This window comes from Oncorhynchus masou, chromosome 13, assembly GCF_036934945.1.
Source record: "Oncorhynchus masou masou isolate Uvic2021 chromosome 13, UVic_Omas_1.1, whole genome shotgun sequence".
NCBI lineage: Eukaryota > Metazoa > Chordata > Actinopteri > Salmoniformes > Salmonidae > Oncorhynchus > Oncorhynchus masou.
Window position 1 is genome coordinate 30,143,168 of NC_088224.1, and position 27,628 is coordinate 30,170,795.

Genomic DNA, 27,628 nt, shown 5'->3' on the forward strand with positions numbered 1-27,628 from the left:
GCCCCAGTCCTATAGCCTCAGCCCTATAGCCCCAGCCTCAGACCTATATCCCCTGCTTCAGTCCTGTAGCCCCAGTCCTATAGCCTCAGCCCTATAGCCCCAGTCTCAGCCCTATAGCCTCAGTCCTATAGCCCCAGCCTCAGCCCTATAGCCCCAGCCTCAGCCCTATAGCCCCAGCCTCAGTCCTATAGCCCCAGTCTCAGCCCTATAGCCTCAGTCCTATAGCCCCAGCCTCAGCCCTATAGCCCCAGTCTCAGCCCTATAGCCCCAGCCTCAGCCCTATAGCCCCAGCCTCAGCCCTATAGCCCCAGCCTCAGACCTATATCCCCTGCTTCAGTCCTGTAGCCCCAGTCCTATAGCCTCAGCCCTATAGCCCCAGTCTCAGCCCTATAGCCTCAGTCCTATAGCCCCAGCCTCAGCCCTATAGCCCCAGCCTCAGCCCTATAGCCCCAGCCTCAGCCCTATAGCCCCAGCCTCAGCCCTATAGCCCCAGCCTCAGCCCTATAGCCCCAGCCTCAGCCCTATAGCCCCTGCCTCAGCCCTATAGCCCCAACATCAGCCCTATAGCCCCAGCATCAGCCCTATAGCCCCAGCCCTATAGCCCCAGCCTCAGCCCTATAGCCCCAGCCTCAGACCTATATCCCCTGCTTCAGTCCTATAGCCTCAGCCCTATATCCCCAGCCTCAGCCCTATAGCCAAAGCACTATAGCCTCAGCCCTATATCCTCAGCCTCATAGCCCCAGCCTCAGCCCTATAGCCTCAGCCCTATAGCCTCAGCCCTATAGCCTCAGCCTCATAGCCCCAGCCTCAGCCCTATAGCCTCAGCCCTATATCCCCAGCCTCAGCCCTATAGCCAAAGCACTATAGCCTCAGCCCTATATCCTCAGCCTCATAGCCCCAGCCTCAGCCCTATAGCCTCAGCCCTATAGCCTCAGCCCTATAGCCTCAGCCTCATAGCCCCAGCCTCAGCCCTATAGCCTCAGCCCTATAGCCCCAGCCCTATAGCCTCAGCCTCATAGCCCCAGCCTCAGCGCTATAGCCTCAGTCCTATAGCCTCAGCCCTATATCCCCAGCCTCAGCCCTATAGCCCCAGCCCTATAGCCTCAGTCCTATAGTCCCAGCATTATAGCCCCAGCCTCATAGCTCCAGCCTCAGCCCTATAGCCCCAGCCTCAGCCCTATAGCCCCTGCCTCAGCCCTATAGCTCCAGCCCTAACCCTATAGCCCCTGCCTCAGCCCTATAGCCCCTGCCTCAGCCCTATAGCCCCAACATCAGCCCTATAGCCCCAGCATCAGCCCTATAGACCCTGCCTCAGCCCTATAGCCCCTGCCTCAGCCCTATAGCTCCAGCCCTAACCCTATAGCCCCAGCATCAGCCCTATAGACCCTGTCTCAGCCCCGGCCCTATAGTCTCAGCCCTATAGCCCCAGCCCTATAGTCCCAGCCCTATAGCCCCTGCCTCAGCCCTATAGCCCCAACATCAGCCCTATAGCCCCTGCCTCAGCCCTATAGCCCCTGCCTCAGCCCTATAGCCCCAGCATCAGCCCTATAGCCCCTGCCTCAGCCCTATAGCCCCTGCCTCAGCCCTATAGCCCCTGCCTCAGCCCTATAGCCCCTGCCTCAGCCCTATAGCTCCAGCCCTAACCCTATAGCCCCTGCCTCAGCCCTATAGCCCCTGCCTCAGCCCTATAGCCCCAACATCAGCCCTATAGCCCCAGCATCAGCCCTATAGACCCTGCCTCAGCCCTATAGCCCCTGCCTCAGCCCTATAGCTCCAGCCCTAACCCTATAGCCCCAGCATCAGCCCTATAGACCCTGCCTCAGCCCTATAGACCCTGCCTCAGCCCTATAGCTCCAGCCCTAACCCTATAGCCCCTGCCTCAGCCCTATAGCCCCTGCCTCAGCCCTATAGCCCCTGCCTCAGCCCTATAGCCCCTGCCTCAGCCCTATAGCTCCAGCCCTAACCCTATAGCCCCAGCATCAGCCCTATAGACCCTGCCTCAGCCCTATAGCTCCAGCCCTAACCCTATAGCCCCTGCCTCAGCCCTATAGCCCCAGGCTCGTCCTGGTTCTCATCATCTTGAAAATAAAACTAGAGATCTTAAAACAAAGCACATTTTCATGAAAGAGGGTCTGGAGATTTCCATTGCTGTATGACTGTGGCTGTGCAGTGTGAACAATCCTCCTTTTTCCACTCATCTCCGTGAAAAAAAAGAGAGAGAGAGAGAGAGAGAGAGAGTTGATTTTAGGAGAGCTAAGAGGAGAGGTTCTCCTTCCTTTGGAATGCTATGGAGACTAATCTGCTGGGATTCCATTCAGGCACCCTGGGGCAGAGGGACAGAAGACCAAAGAACTGCTCCTCAGTCCTGGGGTGAGCTGGCCCTCAAAGCTCAATGAGAGATTGTCTGTGTCCCCATGGTACCCTATTCCTTTTATAAGTGCACTACTTTTGACCAGGGCCCATACAGGAAATATGGTGCAATTTCAGACAGCCATTTTGCCCAAGTTCCACAGGGGTTGGTGTCACACAACCTGCATCTTATGGGCTGATTAACTTGGCTTTACTTGAGCTTGGTAGAGTTAGTATATACATTTACAAGATCTCTCCTCAAAGAACAACATTCAAGTAAAGTCATAGCAGGTGAAATGTATGAGAACAGTCTTCAGTTTTATTACTTCAGCTTCATGAATTAAGTATATTCACCCATATCTGTTCTCAGTTCCAAGAATCAAAACATACATGAATGATATTGTCCAATTGTCATTTCACTCCTTCACGTGACACTTCACTCGAGGACAGACAGAGAAGCACCTCTTTTAAGAGGGGAAAATCTATGTAGAAGAACAGTCAGTCTGTCCCCCATCCATACACCAGTTCTCATTCACAGCCCACGCCCCTTTAGCAGTTATCCAGGGGTTATCCCTAGTCTCAGACGATGTGTGGACTAGAAGGGAGGGCTGGTTGAGAAGGACTACAGATCAGACAGACTAGTGCATGCTTTCGTCCTGGACCCAGCTACTGGGAAAACAATAGCAATGCCCAGTTATATACTTACTGTATGGTTATATTTACAGACAATTCATATGTACAGTTTCTACATTATCTTCTCTATAAATGCAATAGAAAAAAAGTCCAATGTTTTCAATTATGAAAGATGGATCATGGAAGCCCCTTGAGTGTCTTGATATCATCAAATGTCTGCCGTGGTGGAGACCTGTGAGAGCCTGGGGTCGGCGTCGTGCTCGTAGCGGTAGCGGTATCCCTCCAACACCTCCGTGCAAGCTTCCCGCATGTCATTGATCCTCTTCTTGATGCCCTGCCGGTTGAGGTAGAGGACCAAGAGGAAGACGAGTCCCACGAAGCCCAGGACGATCCCTAAGAACACGTAGGAAGTCTGGAGGGCCAGGTCCGCCCCCTCATCCACCCTGTGGCACCCCAGCGCCACCCTGTCCCCGCCCACCCCAGCCTGTCCAGCCACCCCAGCCGCCAGCCTCAGCAGAGAGATGTTCTTCATGTCTGGGGGGAAGGCACACACCAGGCTCTCTGCATCCCCCACATGTCCCTGGGAGGAGTTGAGCCAGGCAGCGAAGGGCTCCATGCCACAGATACAGGTCCAGGGGTTCTCCCCTAGAATGAGTCTCGCCCCGGGACACAACGAGTCCAGCTCAGCCAGGCCCTCCTCCTGGACGGTCCGCAGAGCATTGAAGGTCAGATCCAGCTGCTCCAGAGAGTCCAGCCCAGAGAAGGTGCCATTGTAGAGGGCTACCAGGGAGTTGTTGGCCAGGATGAGCCTCCGCAGGCCCCCCAGGTAGGAGAAGGTGTGAGAGGGCAGGTAGATCAGGCTGTTCCCTGACAGGTCCAGGGTCCGGATCTCCCCCAGAGTGGACCAGCGAAGAGACATAGCCAGGTCCATGACAGAGGAGTGGTTGTAGAGAGCTCGGCTGAGGTTGAGCTCCCTGAGGGTGTGGCCCGGGACAGTGAAGGCCTCTGGGTTGATGACAGTCAGCTGGTTGGAGCTCAGGTCCAGAGAGCGGAGGGAACGCAGTCCGGAAAACGTCTGAGACTCTATCTCTGTTATCCTGCAGGGAGGGAGGGACAGTGGGAGCAGAGGATGTATAGTCATTACTGTTATTATAGACCATGAGTAACACAATAGTAGGCACATGGTTGATTCAAGACTACCCAACACAACAGGACACTACTCATCAAATGTTTCATGCTAAGACACATTCAAAAGTGTGAGAAAATATAAATATAAAAAAATATATAGACAAACTCTATGACTTGTTTGCTATAATAACACATTGATATTTCAAGTAATGCTAATGAAAGTGAGTCTAATAAAAGTAGGCCAAACTACAAAAGTCTTATTTTGGGGAGGGGGGGGGGGCAATGTTTTATCTTACCGGTTGTTACTCAGTGACAACGTGGTTAAATTGTCCAGCCCTTTGAACGATTCTGGTCCAATTCTGCTGATCTGATTGCCCGTTATAAACAGATTCCTCGTGTACCCTGGTATCCCGGACGGGACACTCCGCAAGTATTTGGAAACACACTTGACGGTTTGCGCGGCTTCTGAGCATTCGCACCGGAGAGGGCATCCGGATACGCGCCCAGAGATTGAACATAGCAGCGCAAACAAAACAATTAGTGGGGCCAAATCCGGCATTTTTTACAAATATGCTATACTAGTTTTTGTACATTCAAAACAAAAAAACTCTACTGAGCGGCACTCACGGAAATTGACTTGATTGCCATTTCAAACGAAGAACAAACTCGCCCCTATTGCCTACTTTTCTAAGCGCGACAAAAGTTATGCATATGCTTTGGGCTACAGAGCACTGTAGCTCGCCAGCTATATACACACCAGCTATATACAAATATGTGTATCCTACTGCCGATGAGAGTGAAACGTGGAGAGAGTCCTGTCGTACACTGTTCAGATTGTCCTCAGCATCTCCTTGATCCGTTCTGTATTACAAGTCCTGGCTGGATGTTCAACTTTTTAGCATTTCGGAAGCCCAAGTGTGACTGAGAGGCAGTGTCCGATTTCTATGACAAAAAGGGATCTCGCTGTCGGGGTTGTTTGATCCCAGCGGATGCAAGCGGGGCGCAGCTCCACTCAAACAATGACATTAAAGCACCATCGCGTCGTAGGCTACAATCACTAGGGAGGGGCTTTCCAGCTTTCCACTCAGCCTGTCCAGAGCCTTTCTGCTCTCCCACTCTAACAAGAAGGGTGAAATTACTACCCACAATTGGGGCGTTCCTGCATATGGTCATTTCCCTCCACTCAAACAGGAGTAATACAGGCCTAGTTCACTCATTTTGTCGGGAAATAAAAATATTCCAAAAATATAGTTATAATATGATTGTGATTTATCAGGGGGTGCTGCAGCACCAGTATTCCACCGGTATGTTATAATATGATTGTGATTTATCAGGGGGTGCTGCAGCACCAGTATTCCACCGGTATGTTATAATATGATTGTGATTTATCAGGGGGTGCTGCAGCACCAGTATTCCACCGGTATGTTATAATATGATTGTGATTTATCAGGGGGTGCTGCAGCACCAGTATTCCACCGGTATGTTATAATATGATTGTGATTTATCAGGGGGCGCTGCAGCACCAGTATTCCACCGGTATGTTATAATATGATTGTGATTTATCAGGGGGCGCTGCAGCACCAGTATTCCACCGGTATGTTATAATATGATTGTGATTTATCAGGGGCGCTGCAGCACCAGTATTCCACCGGTATGTTATAATATGATTGTGATTTATCAGGGGCGCTGCAGCACCAGTATTCCACCGGTATGTTATAATATGATTGTGATTTATCAGGGGCGCTGCAGCACCAGTATTCCACCGGTATGTTATAATATGATTGTGATTTATCAGGGGCGCTGCAGCACCAGTATTCCACCGGTATGTTATAATATGATTGTGATTTATCAGGGGCGCTGCAGCACCAGTATTCCACCGGTATGTTATAATATGATTGTGATTTATCAGGGGTGCTGCAGCACCAGTATTCCACCGGTATGTTATAATATGATTGTGATTTATCAGGGGCGCTGCAGCACCAGTATTCCACCGGTATGTTATAATATGATTGTGATTTATCAGGGGCGCTGCAGCACCAGTATTCCACCGGTATGTTATAATATGATTGTGATTTATCAGGGGCGCTGCAGCACCAGTATTCCACCGGTATGTTATAATATGATTGTGATTTATCAGGGGCGCTGCAGCACCAGTATTCCACCGGTATGTTATAATATGATTGTGATTTATCAGGGGCGCTGCAGCACCAGTATTCCACCGGTATGTTATAATATGATTGTGATTTATCAGGGGCGCTGCAGCACCAGTATTCCACCGGTATGTTATAATATGATTGTGATTTATCAGGGGGCGCTGCAGCACCAGTATTCCACCGGTATGTTATAATATGATTGTGATTTATCAGGGGGCGCTGCAGCACCAGTATTCCACCGGTATGTTATATGATTGTGATTTATCAGGGGGCGCTGCAGCACCAGTATTCCACCGGTATGTTATAATATGATTGTGATTTATCAGGGGGTGCTGCAGCACCAGTATTCCACCGGTATGTTATAATATGATTGTGATTTATCAGGGGGTGCTGCAGCACCAGTATTCCACCGGTATGTTATAATATGATTGTGATTTATCAGGGGGTGCTGCAGCACCAGTATTCCACCGGTATGTTATAATATGATTGTGATTTATCAGGGGGTGCTGCAGCACCAGTATTCCACCGGTATGTTATAATAACTGGATGCACAAAGTGGCCAGAATTAGTCATACACACGAAGATGGAGAACTGACACATTCCCAGATCCTTGTGTCATGACACTTGATTTGAACTATTGTGGGGCACTGAATAAGCACTCATGGGGTCCACTTCAGCAACGTTTAAAAGTTAAAGTTCTTAATTTAATGTAGTGAGCCATCAGGTTGAATATATCTAAATACTCGCCAAAGTCATTGATATAACAATGTTATAACAATGAAGAACACAGGCTGTGTCTATAAATAAGTATAATTCACAAGCGAAAAGTGAATGTATCCAAATCAATAAAGACGGACGCACCTTCAAGCATTTGCAGATCAACATGTGTGCTACAGAAAATGCGGATAGAACAGTGTCAGGTAGAAGTGCCCTCCTCTCTCACTGTGATATTAGATCAACAAGGCTTTTCAGAGGAGGGGGAGCAGAGCCTCTGTCTGCCCACCCCTCCTCCCCCAATGCTCTCTACAGAAAAAGAGAGAGGGAGAGAGCAGAGGGTGTTTGCAGAATGATGACAAATGGCAATTGAATCTGCGGTTGTCCTTTTCACAGCCTAGTGTTTACTCAGAAATATGATACGAATGGTTGGATCAGTGGTGAAATTCACTTGAAATTGAGCGTTTAATTAAATTAGCATTTTCTCCTTGACACAAATGAGACTAACTATAATGTTGAGCACATCTAGTACTAAACCTATGCTGTATGAGTAGGCATAAGTAATATGATCCAATACCAGCATAATGTATGCATTATTTCTTTAGAAATTAAATCACCAACAAATAGTTACAATAATAAATGTCTTTATTGGTATCATAGTTACATGTTATTTAAATACAATCATAGTTCACTCAGTCCCTTGCAGATTATTTAATGGGAAACCTGAACTCTAATCTTCAAGGGATGAAAATAACAAAATAAGGGTATTGGTGTTTATAACTTTATATGATTATTGACACTCAGTCATAATAGCATCCCAACTGTCTTTTGTTAGCAAGACAATGTGAGAAACCACAGGTGTCCACATTCCACAACCCAGCTTCTGGTTACAACCAGGGGGAAAGAACATCTAATATGAATTCAACTACTCTGAAGAGTGTTACTGATTCTAGAACATAACAGAATGAGAAAATGAGGGGTTCCATTGCCCAAAAACATGTCTGGCTCCTCTGTTTCCATTAGTTAAATAAAAAACAAATTATAGGAAAGGAGCAAGGTTTTCAAATGGAATCAAGGCTACAATTTATATACAATCGTGCCTCTAAATTAAAAAAAGACTATTGCTTCAGTCAACCTCTAGTGTTCTGAGAATGATCATCTATCATAGACATTGTCCAAGGATGCTACTAACAATAAAAAAGGCCACCTAGCCTGGTCCCAGACCTGTTTGTTCTGGATAGACAACTCCTATGGCCATTGGCATGCCAGCACTAGTAGATCTGGGGCCAGGCTTGGACATACCATACAAAATGGATGATGTAGTCCACACAAACAGAGCCACTTTAGGCCCTTTGCACCATTTTCAAAACTACTGACTGGAATTATACACAAGTTTGAAAGTGCATCTTTGACTACAAGCCCCACTGTTTGTTCACAAGAAGCAGAGCTATTCTCCTGCATCTCAGATGATGTTCATCACTCACCGACAATATCAGTCATTGACTTCGGGAAGGAGGGACAACCCTTCTGCTGTTTAGTTTTAATCTACCTTTCTATTATATGGCACCTACACTCCTAGGAAGAAAAAACTAAAATGGTTATGTGGCCGTCTCCATAAGAGAAGCCTTTGAAGAACCATTTTTGGTCCCAGGTAGAACCCCTTTGAGTTCCATGTAAGACCCTTTTCACAGAGGGTTCTAAGTGGAACCAAAAAGAGGTCAGCCTGGAACCAAAACGGGTTCGACTACGGGGACAGCTGAAGAACCCTTTTGGAACCCTTTTTCTGGGAAAGACTGGTAAACAGAGTTAACTACGGATCATTTAAAAGGTCTAATAAAGTCTAGTGTATTATATACAATACTTACAGTTGAAGTTGGAAGTTTACATACGCTTAGGTTGGAGTCATTAAAACTCACTTTTCAACCACTCCACACATTTCTTGTTAACAAACTATAGTTTTGGCAAGTCGGTTAGGACATCCACTTAGTGCATGACAAGTCATTTCTCCAACGATTGTTTACAGACAGATTATTTAACTTATAATTCACTGTATCACAAGTCCAGTGGGTCAGAAGTTTACGTACACGAAGTTGACTGTGCCTTTAAACAGCTTGGAAAATTCCACAAAATGTCATGGCTTTAGAAGCTTCTGACAGGCTAATTGACATCATTTGAGTCAATTGGAGGTGTACCTGTGGATGTATTTCAAGGCCTACCTTCAAACTCAGTGCCTCTTTGCTTGACATCATGGGAAAATCAAAAGAAATCAGTCAAGACCTCAGAAAATAAATTGTAGACCTCCACAATTCTGGTTCATCCTTGGGAGCAATGAAGGTACCGCGTTCATCTGTACATACAATAGTATGCAAGTATAAACAACATGGGACCACGCAGCCGTCATACCGCTCAGGAAGGAGACACATTCTGTCACCTAAAGATGAACGTACTTTGGTGCGAAATGTGCAAACCAATCCCAGAACAACAGCAAAGGACCTTGTGAACATGCTGGAGGAAACGGGTACAAAAGTATTTATATCCACAGTAAAACGAGTCCTATATCGACATAACCTGAAAGGCAGCTCAGCAAGGAAGAAAAAGCCAAACTACGGTTTGCAACTGCATATGGGGACAAAGATCATACTTTTTGGATAAATGTCCTCTGGTCTGATGAAACAAAAATAGAACTGTTTGGCCATAATGACCATCGTTATGTTTGGAGGAAAAAGGGGGAGGCTTGCAAGCCGAAGAACAACATCCCAACCGTGAAGCACGGAGGTGGCAGCATCATGTTGTGGGGGTGCTTTGCTGCAGGAGAGACTGGTGCACTTCACAAAATAGATCGCATCATGAGGCAGGGAAATTATGTGGATATATTGAAGCAACATCTGAAGACATCAGTCAGGAAGTTAAAGCTTGGTCGCAAATGGGTCTTTCAAATGGACAATGACCCCAAGCATACTTCCAAAATTGTGGCAAAATGGCTTAAGGACAACAAAGTCAAGGTATTGGAGTGGCCATCACAAAAGCCCTGACCTCAATCCTATAGAAAATGTGTGGGCAGAACTGAAAAGGCATGTGCGAGCGAGGAGGCCTACAAACCTGACTCAGTTACACCAGCTCTGTCAGGAGGAATGGGCCAAAATTCACCCAACTTATTGTGGGAAGCTTGTGGAAGGCTACCCGAAACGTTTGACCCAAGTTAAACAATTTAAAGGCAATGCTACCAAATACTAATTGAGTGTATGTAAACTTCTGACCCACTGGGAATGTGATTAAAGAAATAAAAGCTGAAATAAATCCTTCTCTCTACTTTTATTCTGACATTTCACATTCTTAAAGTAAAGTGGTGATCCTAACTGACCTAAGACAGGGAATTCTTACTCAGATTAAATGTCAGAAATTGTGAACTGAGTTTAAATGTATTTGGCTTGGTGTATGTTAACTTCCCACTTCAACTGTATATCAAACACACCGTCATTGACAATTTACATCATTTTAGAAAACCCGTTGTGGTAATAAGTAAGTGTATCCAAATGTATTGTTAATAGGTAGTCATCTGCTATGATATTCAGTTATCAGCAATTCCCCAAAAAGCCACAGGATTCAAGAAAATATTTATGACCAGAGACATAGAACATGCAGCCAGGACATGCACACTCACACATCCACTGACAGACTCACTCACTCATGCATTCAGGCACAAACTTGCTTCATAGCAGAACAGTGATGAGTTTTGATATAATATAGTATGGTATGGTATTGCATGTAGAAGATTAAGGAAACTAAGGAGGATAGTTCATTTACAATATACATATAAATTAAAACAGGATATTTGAGATTATACAATGTTACTTAAAGACAATATCACTTGGTCTAATATTTGCGCATGAACATGAAAGGAAAAATATGAGAAAGAAGCCATGGTACCTCTAGGCATAAGCACACCAAAGGAGTGGAAATACCCTAGAAAGAATTGGTATCTTGGCATAAAATCGCCAAACAGCTACAGAAAGTGTAAAACTGCCATGACTGTGAATGTCATGGAAAACAAAAGAAGGATCTTTAAAAACCTACACCAATATATACGTTGTTGTTTTTGTTTTTTATACATACAATGTGGGGTTATTGCAGTAGTAGATCAACATCGATCACATTTACTGGAATTTTAAAGAATGAAGTCCGACAGGATAGAAAGCAGGAATGTGAAAAGGGCTGCATGGTGATGCATTGACATTTCACAATGTCCTTCTAATCTCATCTGAGACAGCAGGAGTGGCACTCTGGCACAGGAGGAGAGGAGACCCCAGGATATTAAGCCAAAGACTGCTTTTCACACTATCGTGCCGACCCAAACCAAGCTGTGCTGGCTCAGACCTTTTTCCTTTCAGCGCGGTTACACATTATGCTGGATGCGTAACCAAGCCAGCTCAGTACATCGGTTCAGTCCAGCTCGGTAGTGTGACAAGGGTATTGGTGTGTTCAACCTGGAGGACCCAGCAGGCTACCTGCTGCTTCTGGCAGCTCCATGGCTAAAGAGAGAAAGCTCAAGGCTCAGCGCTTTGTGGTTTCACTCCAAACAATGAGGGGATTTGAACCTGCCACCGCAGAAGGAAGCCATGGCAATGGATTTTGTGTGCCAACCATCATCTAGGATTAGCCAGTGTTTTAAAGTAGGCTACTACATACAAAATCAATATAGATGGTATAGTCTAAAAATGTAGTTTGATATAAATTGAGCCATTTATGTACATACACATTATCCAGGAAGACCCATGATAGAAGACCATTGTTTTTCAGGCACCAACTATATGAATTCATTAAATTTTTTCAAGAGCCCAGTCAGAGCTAGGAGTCAGAGGTACTTATTTCTTCTAGGGCACATATTGATGTTGGAGTTTGAGTGTTCAGAATCAGAAAGCGGTGATCCCTCTCCTGTAGGGACTGGGGAGATCTCCATTTAGCACACTCACATCCTAGAACACAGAACACAAATGAACTCTGCAGCATTCCAGAACATCATGCATTCCATTCCCATCTGCAGGTGGAGTCCAGAGTTATGAGTCCAGGGTTCCACAGAGGTTACCATGGCCACTGTACGAAGTATCCAAATAATCCAACACACTTCATGAGATTATCTGAAATCTATAATCTGTAATCCCGTTTTGAAAAGAGCCACCATTAAAATGGGTCTAAACATACAAATGTCAATGAGTTAAGAAAAATACAAATATTTAAATAAGATGCAGACAGAAGCAGTTCAACTGTGCTCATTGATATCACACAAGATGAGGCATCACTTGCTAATAGCAGCGTTTTGAGAGTTGTTATCCTGGATACAGTCCACAGTAGTAGATAGGTAGAATTCCTTGAAACAACAAACCACTCTTGGTGAATCACAGGTTATTAAAAGTTGCAGTAATAGGAACTGTATCAAACCAAGCATACCATGCCAATGCAATAACACATTCCTTGAAAGGCATTAAAGTGAAATATCAAGATGGAGTATTTGATTTATCTCAGAGTATGGGAAGCACTGAGTCAATGGATCATCATCATAGTCCCATGTCATTCAAATGGATGGTGGGTGTTGGTTTCAGCATGGCAGAGAGAGAAAGGCAAGGATGCCGCTGTCCCTGTGGGAGAGAAGACTACTACCCCTGAAAGAAAGAACAACCCCTACCCCTCCACCACTACCATCGCTACTGTAATCTACAGAGCCGGCAACATCCTCCTCCACATTCCTAGGTAATGGATGGTTATGATGGTCTATAACCATATACTAGGCCTTCATTGAAAATCAAAACATTTGAAAATTGCATAAACATTTATGGACTTGGGATGTTTGTGGAGGGCATTAAAATATTTAAAAGTAAGCTACCGTCCATCAAGAACAATTACTCTCAACCCCAAAATAAACAAACAACTAAAAGTACCATCCAAATGTATTCCAGCTTCAGTAGGGCCACGCCACCAGTGAAAGCCAGGTTGCCTGGTCCTACAAACAAACAGGCTTTGTGCTTAGTTGAGTAGAGGATGTTTTTGGCCTTCTCTTCAGTGTCCTCTCATTGGTTTGTATGTTGCTGGGTTGTCACAGTTCCATGTCTTTTTCCCTCTCCACCCTCACAATCAGAGTTGAGTAGGTGTGACACCTCCCAACTCAACAGTCACTTTCAACCTGCAGAGGGTTCCCATTCCCTCCCTCCCTGTTTGCCCCAAATCTCCCTCGCCCACCTTCTGCAGGGAGTCCATCCCACTCCCCCCTCTGCTCCGTGCTCCCTGTAAGCTCTGTCCTCCCACCTGGTTGGCTGGTCACTGCAGGTTAATGGTCAGAGCCACAGTTAGGATGATACCCAGCAACATGAGGAAGGGAAGCCAGGTCTTCAGGAACCCTGCACAGCTGGAAAGAGGATACAGAGATGGAGGGAGAGAGAGAGAGAGAGAGGAGGGCAAGGAAAGAGAGAGAGAGAAAAGAGGGGGAGAGAGAGAGACAGAGAGATGCATTGGCTTTCTGGAACAACAAACATAGCAGAAGACGTAAGCGATCATATGAGGTCTGAGGATTGACTGAGTGTAAATCTAATTCTTCACCTAATTTCCCCCATAGTCTTGACAGCACACGCCTGAGATTGCACGCACATACATAATTAATTACAGAGGCTCAAGTGGTTGCCATGACAACCTCTTCAGATCCAGCCAGGCCAGGGTCATGTGACGTGTCTGTCCAACCAACCCACCCACATAGCTACGCTCCAATGTCCATGCTAGGATGAGTACCAATCAGATTGCCTGCATACATGGGTTCACTCTAGGTAGTATGCTAGTGGGAAGACTCCTGCCGCTACCACCCTCACAGGAAGGGGCATGGGGACGAGCTGTCACATTCCATCAACCAAAACATACCACTGTTTCATCAGACTCAATCCTAATATCGCCATAGAATCATCAGGAGGCCCTCTGTCTGTTTGTCCCTCAGATTTTCAGAGGAATTTCAGTGACATATCTATCAGCCCCTGGGACCCAGAGTACAGAGCATACACATAACAATATCCAGCCCTACCTCACAGTTCTGGCCCTAAAAAATTCACAGTGCTGTAAATATTAACAACATCAATGCAAATTCTTTTAACCTTTTCTGCAGCAGTATCTCAGTACCTGACATGTTTTCCGTGGACTAGAGAGAGCAGACAGACAGTGTCTTAGTACCTGATGTGTTTTCCGTGGACTAGAGAGAGCAGACAGTGTCTTTTACCTGACTTTTTTTCTGTGGACTAGAGAGAGCAGACAGACAGTGTTTTAGTACCTGACATGTTTTCCGTGGACTAGAGAGAGCAGACAGACAGTATCTCAGTACCTGACGTGTTTTTCGTGGACTAGAGAGAGCAGACAGACAGTGTCTTCTACCTGACATGTTTTCTGTGGACTAGAGAGAGCAGACAGACAGTGTCTTAGTACCTGACATGTTTTCCGTGGACTAGAGAGAGCAGACAGACAGTGTCTTAGAACCTGACATGTTTTCCGTGGACTAGAGAGAGCAGACAGACAGTGTCTTCTACCTGACATGTTTTCTGTGGACTAGAGAGAGCAGACAGACAGTATCTCAGTACCTGACATGTTTTCCGTGGACTAGAGAGAGCAGACAGACAGTATCTCAGTACCTGACATGTTTGCCGTGGACTAGAGAGAACAGACAGACAGTATCTCAGTACCTGACATGTTTGCCGTGGACTAGAGAGAGCAGACAGACAGTGTCTCAGTACCTGACGTGTTTTCCGTGGACTAGAGAGAGCAGACAGTGTCTCAGTACCTGACGTGTTTTCCGTGGACTAGAGAGAGCAGACAGTATCTCAGTACCTGACATGTTTTCTGTGGACTAGAGAGAGCAGACAGTATCTCAGTACCTGACATGTTTTCCGTGGACTAGAGAGAGCAGACAGTGTCTCAGTACCTGACGTGTTTTCCGTGGACTAGAGAGAGCAGACAGTGTCTCAGTACCTGACATGTTTTCCGTGGACTAGAGAGAGCAGACAGTGTCTCAGTACCTGACGTGTTTTCCGTGGACTAGAGAGAGCAGACAGTGTCTCAGTACCTGACATGTTTTCCGTGGACTAGAGAGAGCAGACAGTGTCTCAGTACCTGACGTGTTTTCCGTGGACTAGAGAGAGCAGACAGTGTCTCAGTACCTGACGTGTTTTCCGTGGACTAGAGAGAGCAGACAGTGTCTCAGTACCTGACATGTTTTCCGTGGACTAGAGAGAGCAGACAGACAGACAGTATCTCAGTACCTGACGTGTTTTCCGTGGATGAGGGAGAGCAGACAGAGGTTGATCATGTTCCACGAGGTTTTGTTCTCATAGCGCATCAGGTTCAGAGCCATGGCCACATGGGAGTGACAGTTGTCACAGCAGAGGTTGTGCTGTGGAGGGGGGGAGAGGTACAATCAACATTTGTATGGTCAATGGTACACTATATATACAAATGTATGTGGACACTTCTTCTAATTAGTTGATTTGGCTATTTCAGCCACACCCGCTGCTGACATGTGTATAAAATCAAGCACACAGCCATGCAATCTCCATTGACAAACATTAGCAGTAGAATGGTCTTACTGAAGAGCTCATTGACTTTCAATATGGAACCGTCATAGGATGGCACCTTTCCAACAAGTCAGTTTGTCAAATTTCTGCCGTGCTAGAGCTGCACCAGTCAACTGTAAGTGCTGTTATTGTGAAGTGGAAGTGTCTAGGAGCAACAACGGCTCAGCTGCAAAGTGGTAGGCCACACAAGCTCACAGAACAGGACCGCCAAGTGCTGAAGCGAATAGCCCGTAACAAATTCTGTGTCCTAAGTTGCAACACTCACTACCGAGTTCAAAACTTTCTCTGGAAGCAACATCTGCACAATAACTGTTCGTCGAAACATAATGAAATGGGCTTCCATGGCCGAGCAGCTGCACACAAGTCTAAGATCACCATGAGCAATGCCAAGTGTCGGCTGGAGTGGTGTAAAGCTCACCGCCACAAAGTTTAGAGCAGTGGAAACATGTTCTCTGGAGTGATGAATCACGCTTCACCATCTGGAAGTCCGATGGACAAATTTGGGTTTGGCAGATGCAAGGAGAAAGCTAACTGCCCGTATGGATAGTGCCAACTGTAGAGTTTGGTGGAGGAGGAATAATGGTCTGGGGCTATTTTCATGGTTCGGGCCCCTTAGTTCCAGTGAAGGGATATTTTAACGCTACAGTATACAATGACATTCTAGACGATTCTGTGCTTCCAACTTTGTGGCAACAGTTGGGGAAGGCACTTTCCTGTTTTAGCATGACAATCCCCCAGTGCACAAAGCAAGGCCCATACAGAAATGGTTTGTCGAGATCGGTGTGGAAGAACTTGACTTGCCTGCAGAGCACTGACCTCAACTCAACATTCACCTTTGGGATGAATTGGAATGACCGACTGCGAGCCAGGCCTAATCGCCCAACATCGTCCAATCCCTACAGCAATTTTTCCAACATCTAGTGGAAAGCCTTCCCAGAAGAGTGGAGGCTGATATAGCAGCAGGGGGGGGGGGGGGGTCCAACTCCATATTAATGCCCATGATTTTGGAATGAGATGTTCAACGAGCAGGTGTCCACATAATTTTGGTCATGTAGTGTACCTAGAATCCCAACAGATCCCCCTCATTCGGAATTTGGGATTCAAACCGATGACCTTCCGGTTGGAAGCTTCCACCAACAATTCCTTACCATTCTGTTTTTGTATTCCTCTGAGGCGTCTTGCACTGCTGTGTCCCAGGCGTTGGAGCCACTAGCATACACCCTGGCTACGTCCAGCATCCAGTATCTTCAAATACACAGAGAATCTATCAGAACCTGGAGCTACTACTACTCTGTAGCCTGGTTGGTCCCAGATCTGTTTGTGCTATCTTGAGTTGGGTATACAGCACAAATAGATCTGGGACCAAGCTAACTGCTCTGCACAAGTGCTTTCATTCAAGATACAGTGGGGTACGAAATGATTCACACCCTTGATAAAGATGAGCAATAATGACTGCATAAAATAATGAAAATACTCATTTACATTGAATGCGCAAACATTTTTGAATTTATATTACTTTACACGAATACAATTGCCCAGAGAAAGACATTTTGTTCAACAAGTAATATATATTTTTTCCACACACAAAAAGGCAGGGGTCAAAATTATTGACACCCCTAAAGATTCTTATGAATAAAGTAGTCAACAAATCTAGAATGAATGAAATCCTGAATTAATCGTGAATAATGGTTAGTGAGTAAGTTACAGAGGGTCAAAGATCATAACCCCAAGACATGCTAACCTCTCACCATCACCAAGAACATGTTTTGGGGTGGCAGGTAGCCTAGTGGTTAGAGTGTTGGACTAGTAACCGAAAGGTTGCTAGATCAAATCCCTGAGCTGACAAGGTAAAAATCTGTCGTTCTGCCCCTGAACAAGGCAGTTAACCCACTGTTCCTAGGCCGTTATTGTAATAAAAAAAATGTTCTTAACTGACTTGCCTAGTTAAATATAAGGTTAAATTAAAATAAATTGGGGCCCTCTGTAACTTGCTAACTCATCATTACTTATGATTGATTCAGGATTATCTGTAATCATGGAAGCATCCACATTATTGTAGAAGTGTTTAGAAACATATATTCTCATTTACAATATAAGTGACTCCAAAAATCACACAATACATTATTTACCAGTCATTTCTACTGGGCAAGAAATAATCAGAAACACAACCAAAATGAGCTGCAAATGCAGCCAAAAGGTTTGTAGTCACAAGCTTGATGTATTCATTGCATTCTAGGAATATGGGACTTATTTTTTGAGAATCTTTAGGGGTGTCAATCATTTTGACACCTACCTTTTTGAGGAAAAAGTATATGTTTTACTTGTTAAACAAAATGTATTTCTCTGAGCAATTGTACTAGCATAAAAAAGTAGAATTTCACAGAATTCTTTATTTTATAGAGTCATTATTGCTCATCTTCATCAAGGGTGTCAATAATTTGGGACCCGACTGCATGTTGAGAAAATATGCTGAGATTTTAATATCCCTCTACTGATTAGACCATGAAGAAGACAAACATTTCAGTCATCAGGATAAGACTAAACACACCCCAGAACATTTCGTTTACTTACTTTGTTGGTCTCCCAAAGGCCATGTTGTCTTCCTGCAATAAATCAAAGACAATAACATGCAATATAATTGGTAATGCATTCATAATATCAAACCTAATGAATGACAATGTTAAATCACCCTGAAGCTCACTTTCTGGGGTCTCTGAATTTTCAGAAATTCAGCAGATATCAACAACAAACCATATAAGGTGTTGAAGTGCTACAGGAAGCAGATAGATAAAGACTACCCGGCAGGTGTCAGCCTGGCACTGGTGTGTGTGTTAAGGTGTCAGCCTGGCACTGGTGTGTGTGTTAAGGTGTCAGCCTGGCACTGGTGTGTGTGTTAAGGTGTCAGCATGCTTCAGTTTTGTTTTAGAGTTCATTTCATGCAATTCTACACATTTTGCTATAGGGTGGAGACAAATGTTTGCAATATGATATCGGAGTGAAAGTTACTAACAAAAATCAACGGGCCCCCCCCTGGCGTAACTCGACCATGATTACTGCAAGTTTAGATAGCTGGCTAGACTAACTTACCAATCTAAAATTGCTAGCTGACATGGCTAATTGAATGACTGTCGGTGACTGACATGGCAAGAGAATAACTGCTGATTCACAATCAAAATGTCGAAATTGCACCTTGTGTATTGTACTATTCTAACCACCCAACCCGTAGACTGTTCTCTCTGCTTCAGCACGGCAAGCAGTACTAACAGGCTCCTGAACAGCTGCTATCCCCATGCCATAAGACTGCTAAATAGCTAACTAAAAAGCTAACACGGACTATCAGAGTTGACCTTTGTATCTTATTCTTGCACTGTCTCTATGCACTCTCACAGGGCCCTACACACTATGCACACTGATACTCCAACACACATACAAACGCCATCAGTTGCTCATACACACATAAAATGCTAATATATTTCTGCTGACCATACACACATCTAATCATCAAATACGCTGCTGCTACTCTGTTTATCATAAATCCTGACGCCTAGTCACCTTAGCTCTATACATATCTACCTCTATCAATCCAGTATCCCTGCATATTGTAAATATGGTACTGGAACTGACACTGTATATAGTATGTTGTTTCTGTTCTACCTTGTTATTTTTTGTATTACAGTTGTTATTAATGACTGCATTGTTGGGGTTAGAGCTTGCAAGAAAGCAGTGACTTGATGTACATGGAGAATACTGTAAGGATGGCCAATGTTCTGAATTCTGTCGCTGTATATTTCAAAAGTGCTGAACAAAGTCATATTGACTACGTCCCTTCCAAGCTCGCTCATTAATGTCTTAATGGAAATTACGGATTGAGTCTTATCCGCTCGTCGTTCCCTTATGCCATAGTACATCCCAATTGTCAGTAGAAACCACATTAGTTTAAGCAAGTCAGCCATATCAGCTGTTTTTTTAAGGCAGTAAAGGAGGTTGAATTAAACTTTTCACTGCCAGACAAGGCTCTGCTGATAGCCAGGTGTAGCGGTGGTAAAGATTCACTCCACGGTGCTGAAAAGAAATCTCTGCTGTTGGGGTAGCTTTATGTAGGCCCTAACATTTTGTGGGCACTTTTTGTCACTGTTAAAGTGCAATTAATGTGTTGTGTTGAGACTTTGCTGGCATGTATTTAAAAAAAATAGTTTGTAGTTTGCCCCACCAAGATTTACATGTTAAAATTGCCACTGATCACAACACATGTGAGAAAACAACTTTTATAGTGTGAGCAAATTCAGTGGTTTCCTGCTCTTCTCCCCCTGACATGGATGTGTTGATAAAGAGTCTTTTTGCTTTTTCTACACCTACAGTGCCTTGCAAATGCATTACAACCTGTAATTTAACTTTGAACATCCCACAGAGCACCATTAAATCTATTATTAAAAAAAATGAAAGAATATGGCACCACAACAAACCTGCCAAGAGATGGGCTGCAAAGCTCCACAGCGTAGATTGGAGTATCTGTCCATAGGACCACTTTAAGCTGTACATTCCACAGAGCTGGGCTTTACGGAAGAGTGGCCAGAAAAAAGCCATTGCTTAATAAAGAAAAAATTAAGCAAACACGTTTGGTGTTCACCAAAAGGCATGTGGGAGACTCCCCAAACATATGGTAGAAGGTACTCTGGTCAGATGAGACTAAAATGTTGCTTTTTGGCCATCAAGGAAAACACTATGACTGGCACAAACCCAACACATCTCATCACCCTGAGAATATCATCCCCACAGTGAAGCATGGTGGTGGCAGCATCATGCTGTGGGGACGTTTTGCATTGGCAGGGACTGGGAAACTGGTCAAAATTGAAGACAGTTTATCCAGACAGCTTTATGTAAGCCCTAACAGTTTGTGGGCACAGTGGGCACAGTTTGTCACCGTAGTCGTGCAATTAATCTATTACTTAGTGCTGAGTTGTATAGAGGCTTTGCTGACATGCATCCCAATTTTGGGGGTGGGAACTTTGCCCCACCAAGATGTACAGGTGAAGTCAGAAGTTTACATACACCTTAGGCAATGACATTTAAACACAGTTTCTTCACAATTCCTGACATTTAATCCAAGTAAAAATTCCCTGTCTAAGGTCAGTTAGGATCACCACTTGCTTTTAAGAATGTGAAATGTCAGAATAATAGTAGAGAGAATAATTTATGTCAGCTTTTATTTCTTTCATCACATTCCCAGTGGGTCAGAAGTTTACATTCACGCAATTAGTATTTGGTAGCATTGCCTTTAAATTGTTTAACTTGGGTCAAACCTTTTGGGTAGCCTTCCACAAGCTTCCCACAATAAGTTGGGTGAATTCTGGCCCATCCCTCCTGACAGAGCTGGTGTAACTGAGTCAGGTTTGTAGGACTCCTCGCTCACACACGCTTTTTCAGTTCTGCCCACAAATATTCTATGGGATTGAGGTCAGGGCTTTGTGATGGCCACTCCAATACCTTGACTTTGTTGTCCTTAAGCCATTTTGCCACAACTTTGGAAGTATGCTTGGGGTCATTGTCCACTTGGAAGACCCATTTGCGACCAAGCTTTAACTTCCTGACTGATGTCTTGAGATGTTGCTTCAATATATCCACATCATTTTTCTCCCTCATGATGCCATTTATTTTGTGAAGTGCACCAGTCCCTCCTGCAGCAAAGCACCACCACAACATGATGCTTCCACCCCCGTGCTACACGGTTGGGATTCTGTTCTTCGGCTTGCAAGCATCCCCCTTTTTCCTCCAAACATAACAATGGTCATTATGACCAAATAGTTCTATTTTTGTTTCATCAGACCAGAGGACATTTTCTTCAAAAAGTACGATCTTTGTGCATGTGCAGTTGCAAACCGTAGTCTGGCTTTTTTATGGAGGTTTTGGAGCAGTGGCTTCTTCCTTGCTGAGCGGCCTTTCAAGTTATGTCGATATAGGACTCGTTTTACTGTGGCTAGAGATACTTTTGTACCTGTTTCCTCCAGCATCTTCACATGGTCCTTTGCTGTTGTTCTGGGATTGATTTGCTCTTTTCACACCAAAGTATGTTCATCTATAGGAAACAGAACGCGTCTCCGTCCTGAGACTATGATAGCTCCGTGGTCCCATGGTGTTTATACTTGCATACTATTGTTTGTACAGATGAACGTGGTACCTTCAGGCATTTGGAAATTTCTCCCAAGGATGAACCAGAATTGTGGATGTCTACAATTTATTTTCTGAGGTCTTGACTGATTTCTTTTGATTTTCCCATGATGTCAAGCAAAATGGCACTGAGTTTGAAGGTAGGCCTTGAAATACATGTACACCTCCAATTGACTCAAATTATGTCAATTAGCCTATCAGAAGCTTCTAAAGCCATGACATAATTTTCTGGAATTTTCCAAGCTGTTTTAAGGCACAGTCAACTTAGTGTATGTAAACTTCTGACCCACTGGAATTGTGATACAGTGAAATAATCTGTCTGGAAACAATTGTTAGAAAAATTACTTGCCAAAACTATAGTTTGTTAACAAGACATTTGTGGAGTGGTTGAAAAATGAGTTTTAATGTAAACTTCTGACTTCAACTGTAGATGCTAAAATCACCACTACAAGAAAGGCATTTCATTGTACTTGTGCATGTGACATGAAATCTTGAAACTGAAACTATTCTAACTCTCAACAGTAAATTGAGACCCCGACTGAGTTTTGTTTAGGGAAATTGATCCCCTACAAAAGGGGGGACGTGGCCGCCAGTGCCTTTCCCTGAGCTAGAACAAACATTTAGTCTCTAGTTCTTACAGACCAGGGAAATCCTACTGTAGGGTGTATAGATAGTCTTTCTTATTCAATTTAGCAATCCCAAAGAATGGACTTTATAGTTGGGGCCAACACAGGGTGCTTGTAGCAGTGTGTTAGTAGCAGTGTACTTGTTGGGGAGCTTCAGGGAGTTAACAGACCATATTGAACTCTTTATTGATCCCTGGGGGGACATTTCCCTGACAAGTTCTTCCAGGAAGGCCAATGTAATAGTGAGCACACACACTGCTATTTAGACTCTTCTTCTCTTGAAACCTAGTCCCCAGTCCAGTCCCAAGGCAGCGCCCGCAGTAATAAGTATGATATATATATCAATCACTGCAAGGAGCAGCACTTGACATACGACTTCAATATAGGGTTCTGCTTGCAGATCTAGTTATATAGATCTATAGTTCACTACCTCTACAGGCAGCCAATAGGTATTTCAATGTGGTTTAAAGCCAGCTCTTCCAATTTATATTTGCCTGTTCACAAATCTGTTCGTGCTGTCTTGGCAACTCTTATAACAATACTTATACAAGTATTACAGACAAAGCTCAATATCCTGGAACAGAGAACTCCGGTTTCCCCCCAACCCAGATTAATCTACAGGAGTAGGCTTAATCTGGGTCTGGGAAATGGGCCCTAAATCTATGTAAGTGTGTGTAGTGTGTCTAGGCCTATCAGGATTTCAGCTGAATGATATAGGTCTATTTTCTTCTGCCACTTGAGAATAAGAACAGAAAAAGAGGGCAGTAAAAAAACAGAAGAAAGGAGAGGAAGAACACAAGTACTCACAGAGACAAAGTAGGGCCCAGCAAAGTCCCGGATGATACCAGAAGAGGTGCAGATTCCCATGTGTCCAATGAATGGTAGCAGCCATCTGCAAGGGTGCAACTTTGGTTTTAGTAGTGGTGGGGACATAACCTGGGGGGGGGGGTCTAAAAGCTCATCTCTACACAATCCAATATGACAGCCCTTCTAGCCATCTCTATTTAGAACAACGATATTGTGTTGCAACTTTAACCACTAGCCTAACAAATGAACAACTCTTTAAAAAATTAAGTAAAAAGACTTGAATGTCTTTATTGAGACATACTTTATATCAAATTTCAGCCAGACCGCCTAGCCAGCCCGAGCCACCTGCACACCCAACCCCCACCAGTCAACTCAATAACTTAACTCTCCCAACACAATTCCCCCCCCCCCCCCCCCCCAAGGTAAAGGCTTGGAAGCAAAAGTAAACAAAAACATACAAAGAAAACACATACACATTAACACACAGAAACAGCACATCCTCCTTATAATTAATCTCATAGGCCTAATAATATTGTAGAGCTCTTTTTACTTGCACACAATATAGCTGGGTAGCCCCATCCTGCCCCTAGGTGTCTAAGGCCCTGCAGCACCCCAACCCAACACACCCCACTCAGCTTTAGGATCTAAGTGAAACATTAATTATTGGTTTCAGGTGTGTTAGACCAAGGCCATGGTGTGCCATCCATTGTGACATTGTTGGAGGAAAACCAACCTTCTAAATAATAGCAATGCATTTCTTAGCCACTATAAATCCTAGGTTACAGTTTCCTCTGAAAACAGTCTCCAGTATCAACATTTCCAAGCAAACAAAAACAAGGAGAAGGGAGAATCTGTAGACATGCTGAGACAAAAGAACATACACTTTGCCAGAATTCAGCCAGCCTTCCCAAGACCATAGCATCTGCGTCTATGTTCCCTTTTGTGTTTTAAAACTCCAGCAGAGGAACCACATTTCTGAGTGCATATAATTCAGTTTCACTGGCATGTAGTACGTTCTATGGATGGTCTTAAACTGCAGTAATTCATGTCTGAGACTATATGAACATGACTTCGCATTCAAACATCTGTATCCATTAATCATCATCAATAGCGTCTACTAGGTCTTCCTCTCATTTTTGCTGTACATGTTAATCTCGAAAACATAATTCCACTTTGACATTATGGGTTATTTCGTGCAGGCCAATGACCAAAACCTCCTCATTTAATCCATTTTCAAATGCAGGCCGTAACACAACAAAATGTGGAAAAAGTAAAGGGGTGTGAATTCTTTCTGAAGGCCCTGTAGCTTAACTGATCAAATGAACAGACAGACAGGGCAGTGTATTATTCTCTTACACCTCAATCACACTGACAGTGTCATTGCATTTTGGTACACCAGAAGTACATTCATCTCCAATGGGACGCTGCGTTTGCCTTGCAGCATTGCGTTGCAGAGGTTGTTGCAGTGTATTCTATGTGGTGCATTCTGTGTGGTGCATACGTTGGATTTATCTAACATATGCATCAAATTGTATGCTTGACTTGACAGAAATAGTAGCAAAAGGTGAATATTATCCACCAAAAGTGTGGGATTACAAAAGTTGGACAGCAGAATTCATTACACAACATTGATGCAATGACGACGTCGGTCTGATCGCAGCATAACTGCATTGAGTTACAGCGATTGCACTTATTTTGACCAGGGCCCATAGTAATGCACTACATAGGGAAAAGTGTGCCATTTGGGATGCAAAAACAACATTCTTTCCTCATACATCTGGCAGCCCACAACCGCACAGTTAACTAGTCCAACGCTCTAACCATTGCACTCCACGAGTTGCCTGCCTGTTACACGAATGCAGTAGAAGCCAAGGTAAATTGCTATCTGGCATTAAACTTATCTTACAAAAAACAATCAATCATAATCACTAGTTATAACTACTAATCCAGTTTTGCTGGCAATATTAACCAGCTGAAATTGTGTAATTCCTCTTGCATTCATTGCACGCAGTCAGGGTATATGCAACAGTTTGGGCTGCCTGGCTCATTGCGAACTAATTTGCCAGAATTTTACGTAATTATGACATACATTGAAGGTTGTGCAATGTAACAAGAATATTTAGACTTAGGGATGCTACCTGTTAGATAAAATACAGAACGGTTCCATATTTCACTGAAATAATAAACGTTTTGTTTTCGAAATTATTGTTTCCAGATTTGATCATATTAATGACCAACGGCTCTTATTTCTGTGTGTTATTATGTTATAATTAAGTCTGATTTGATAGAGTAGTCTGACTGAGAAGCAGCAGGCCCGTAATCATTCATTCAAACAGCACTTTTGTGCGTTTTGCCAGCAGCTCTTCGCAAGCACAGCGCTGTTTATGACTTCAAGCCTCTCAGCCTAATGGCTGGTGTAACCAATGTGAAATGGCTAGCTAGTTAGCTGGGTGTGCGCTAATACTGTTTGAAACGTCACTTGCTTTTAGATTTGGAGTAGTTATTCGCCTTGCACTGCAAGGGCCACGGCTTTTGTGGAGCCGTGGGTAACGCTGCTTCGAGTGTGGCTGTTGTTGATGTATTCCTGGTCCGAGCCCAGATAGGGGCGAGGAGTGGGACGGAAGCTATACTGTTACACTGGCAATACTATAGTGCCTATAAGAACATCCAATAGTCAAAGGTGTATGAAATACAAATGGTATAGAGAGAAATAGTCCTATAAATACTATAATAACTGCAACCTAAAACCTCTTACCTTGGAATATTGAAGTCTCATGTTAAAAGGAACCAGCAACTTTCACATGTTCTCATGTTCTGAGCAAGGAACTTAAACGTTAGCTTTTTTACATGGCACACATTTTTACATGGCATATATTACTTTTCTCCAACACTTTGTTTTGCATTATTTAAACCAAATTGAACATGTTTAATTATTTATTTGAGGCTAAATTGATTTTATTGATGTTTTATATTAAGGTGAAATAAGTGTTAATTCAGTATTGTTGTAATTGTCATTATTACAAATAAAAAATTAAATAAAAGTCGGCCGATTAATCGGTATTGGCTTTTTTGGTCCTCCAATAATCGGTATCGGCTTTTTTGGTCCTCCAATAATCGGTATCGGCGTTGAAAAATCATAATCGGTCAACCTCTAGTTTATACCAATGATACCATCATATTATGCATTCAAGAGATGCTCTTTTGCAAAAGTGAAATGGTGCAGGAAAGAGGGGCAGGACACAGAGGAGGCATCCTAGATAATGTCTGGCCCAATAGAGAGTGCAGTGCAGTAGTGCCCACCTAAATACTAGGCAGAGAGATTTTATGTAGGGGTGAGTTGGTTGTTGGGGAGAAAGCGGGTGGTGAGGACTGTCTCAAATGGCACCCTATTGTTATTCGTGCACTAATTTTGACCAGAGACAAATGTAGTGCACTATAAAGGGAATAGTGTGCCATTAAGGACGCAAGCTGTATCTGTCTCCTCCTTGATCCAAAAGACACTCCCTACAACACTACACCACAATCAGATTTAAATATAGCTAATAAAGTACATTTCTATTATGAAACAGCCAAACCATAGAAATGTGTTTTGGTAGTCTGATAAATGCAAAATGCCGACAACCGGTCTGTGAGGATGATGTCACCTTAAACTACTGTAACAGCTCGTGGCTTTGTTACTATGTAGCAAGTTGCCTCGCTGAAACTGATAGATTGCGTCAAGCCACTTTGATACAAAGCCAGCTGGTTGGATTAATAATTTGGTTACATTGCAGCCATTTCGCTAAAGTTATTGTAACCTAGCTTGCATGTGTGCCTTTACGAAGCCAGCAAAGGCTATTTCGCCCTGGGCTATGCTGTCAAGTGTCCCTGACCGTGTATGTCGGAAAAGAAAAGCCACCGTTTTAAATTTGACAAGCTTTGTCCTCGGAACATATCGGTATTAATAACCGACTGCGAGAGCTTAAACAGAGCTGGTAAGCGAGCTGATAGCAACTGGCTAGCCAGCTAGCAAACGTTAGCGTCGGAGCTGTCACCAATAACTCTCCCACACTGATTATGAATCACGCACTAAACACAACAAAGCAGACAAGCAAGTTTACTCCGGAAACTCACGATAGTACGGGGATAGGTGTCCACACGATACAGTAGGGGTAACGACTCGTATCGGGGTTTATTCTTTCAAAGGCTATGTGGTAATTCTTCATGGTGTCGATATCGACATCCGCCATCACCAACTGAAAAATGAATTTCATTCGCCCAACTTCCTGGCAACCAGCTTCTCCACAGACAGAACAATGAGATTGGCCATCGAGCAATTATGACAAATGTCAGATGGACCATCTTTTTGTTGGGTGGGCTGGTGGAAAAAATGGAAACAGCCAGTGACCCATAGGCTTGTTAAGATTTTTTTTTTATTAAGATTTTTGTTATCATTTTTGCAATTTCTCTGTTATCATCA

General features: G+C 44.0%; 2 protein-coding genes across 2 annotated transcripts; both read right to left on the minus strand.

Moving 5' to 3' along the window:
* Window positions 1-2,632: 2,632 nt before the first annotated feature.
* Window positions 2,633-5,203, minus strand: LOC135551397 (trophoblast glycoprotein-like). Its single transcript, XM_064982615.1, has 2 exons — window positions 4,407-5,203; window positions 2,633-4,079 (listed from the first exon to the last, which is right to left on the minus strand). Exons 1-2 carry the CDS (start codon window positions 4,667-4,669, stop codon window positions 3,191-3,193), a joined length of 1,152 nt encoding a protein of 383 aa, XP_064838687.1. The 5' UTR covers window positions 4,670-5,203; the 3' UTR covers window positions 2,633-3,190.
* Window positions 5,204-10,572: 5,369 nt separating this feature from the next.
* Window positions 10,573-27,526, minus strand: LOC135552069 (transmembrane protein 222-like). Its single transcript, XM_064983450.1, has 6 exons — window positions 27,283-27,526; window positions 23,170-23,254; window positions 18,143-18,174; window positions 16,720-16,816; window positions 15,260-15,390; window positions 10,573-13,374 (listed from the first exon to the last, which is right to left on the minus strand). Exons 1-6 carry the CDS (start codon window positions 27,420-27,422, stop codon window positions 13,287-13,289), a joined length of 573 nt encoding a protein of 190 aa, XP_064839522.1. The 5' UTR covers window positions 27,423-27,526; the 3' UTR covers window positions 10,573-13,286.
* Window positions 27,527-27,628: the final 102 nt, after the last annotated feature.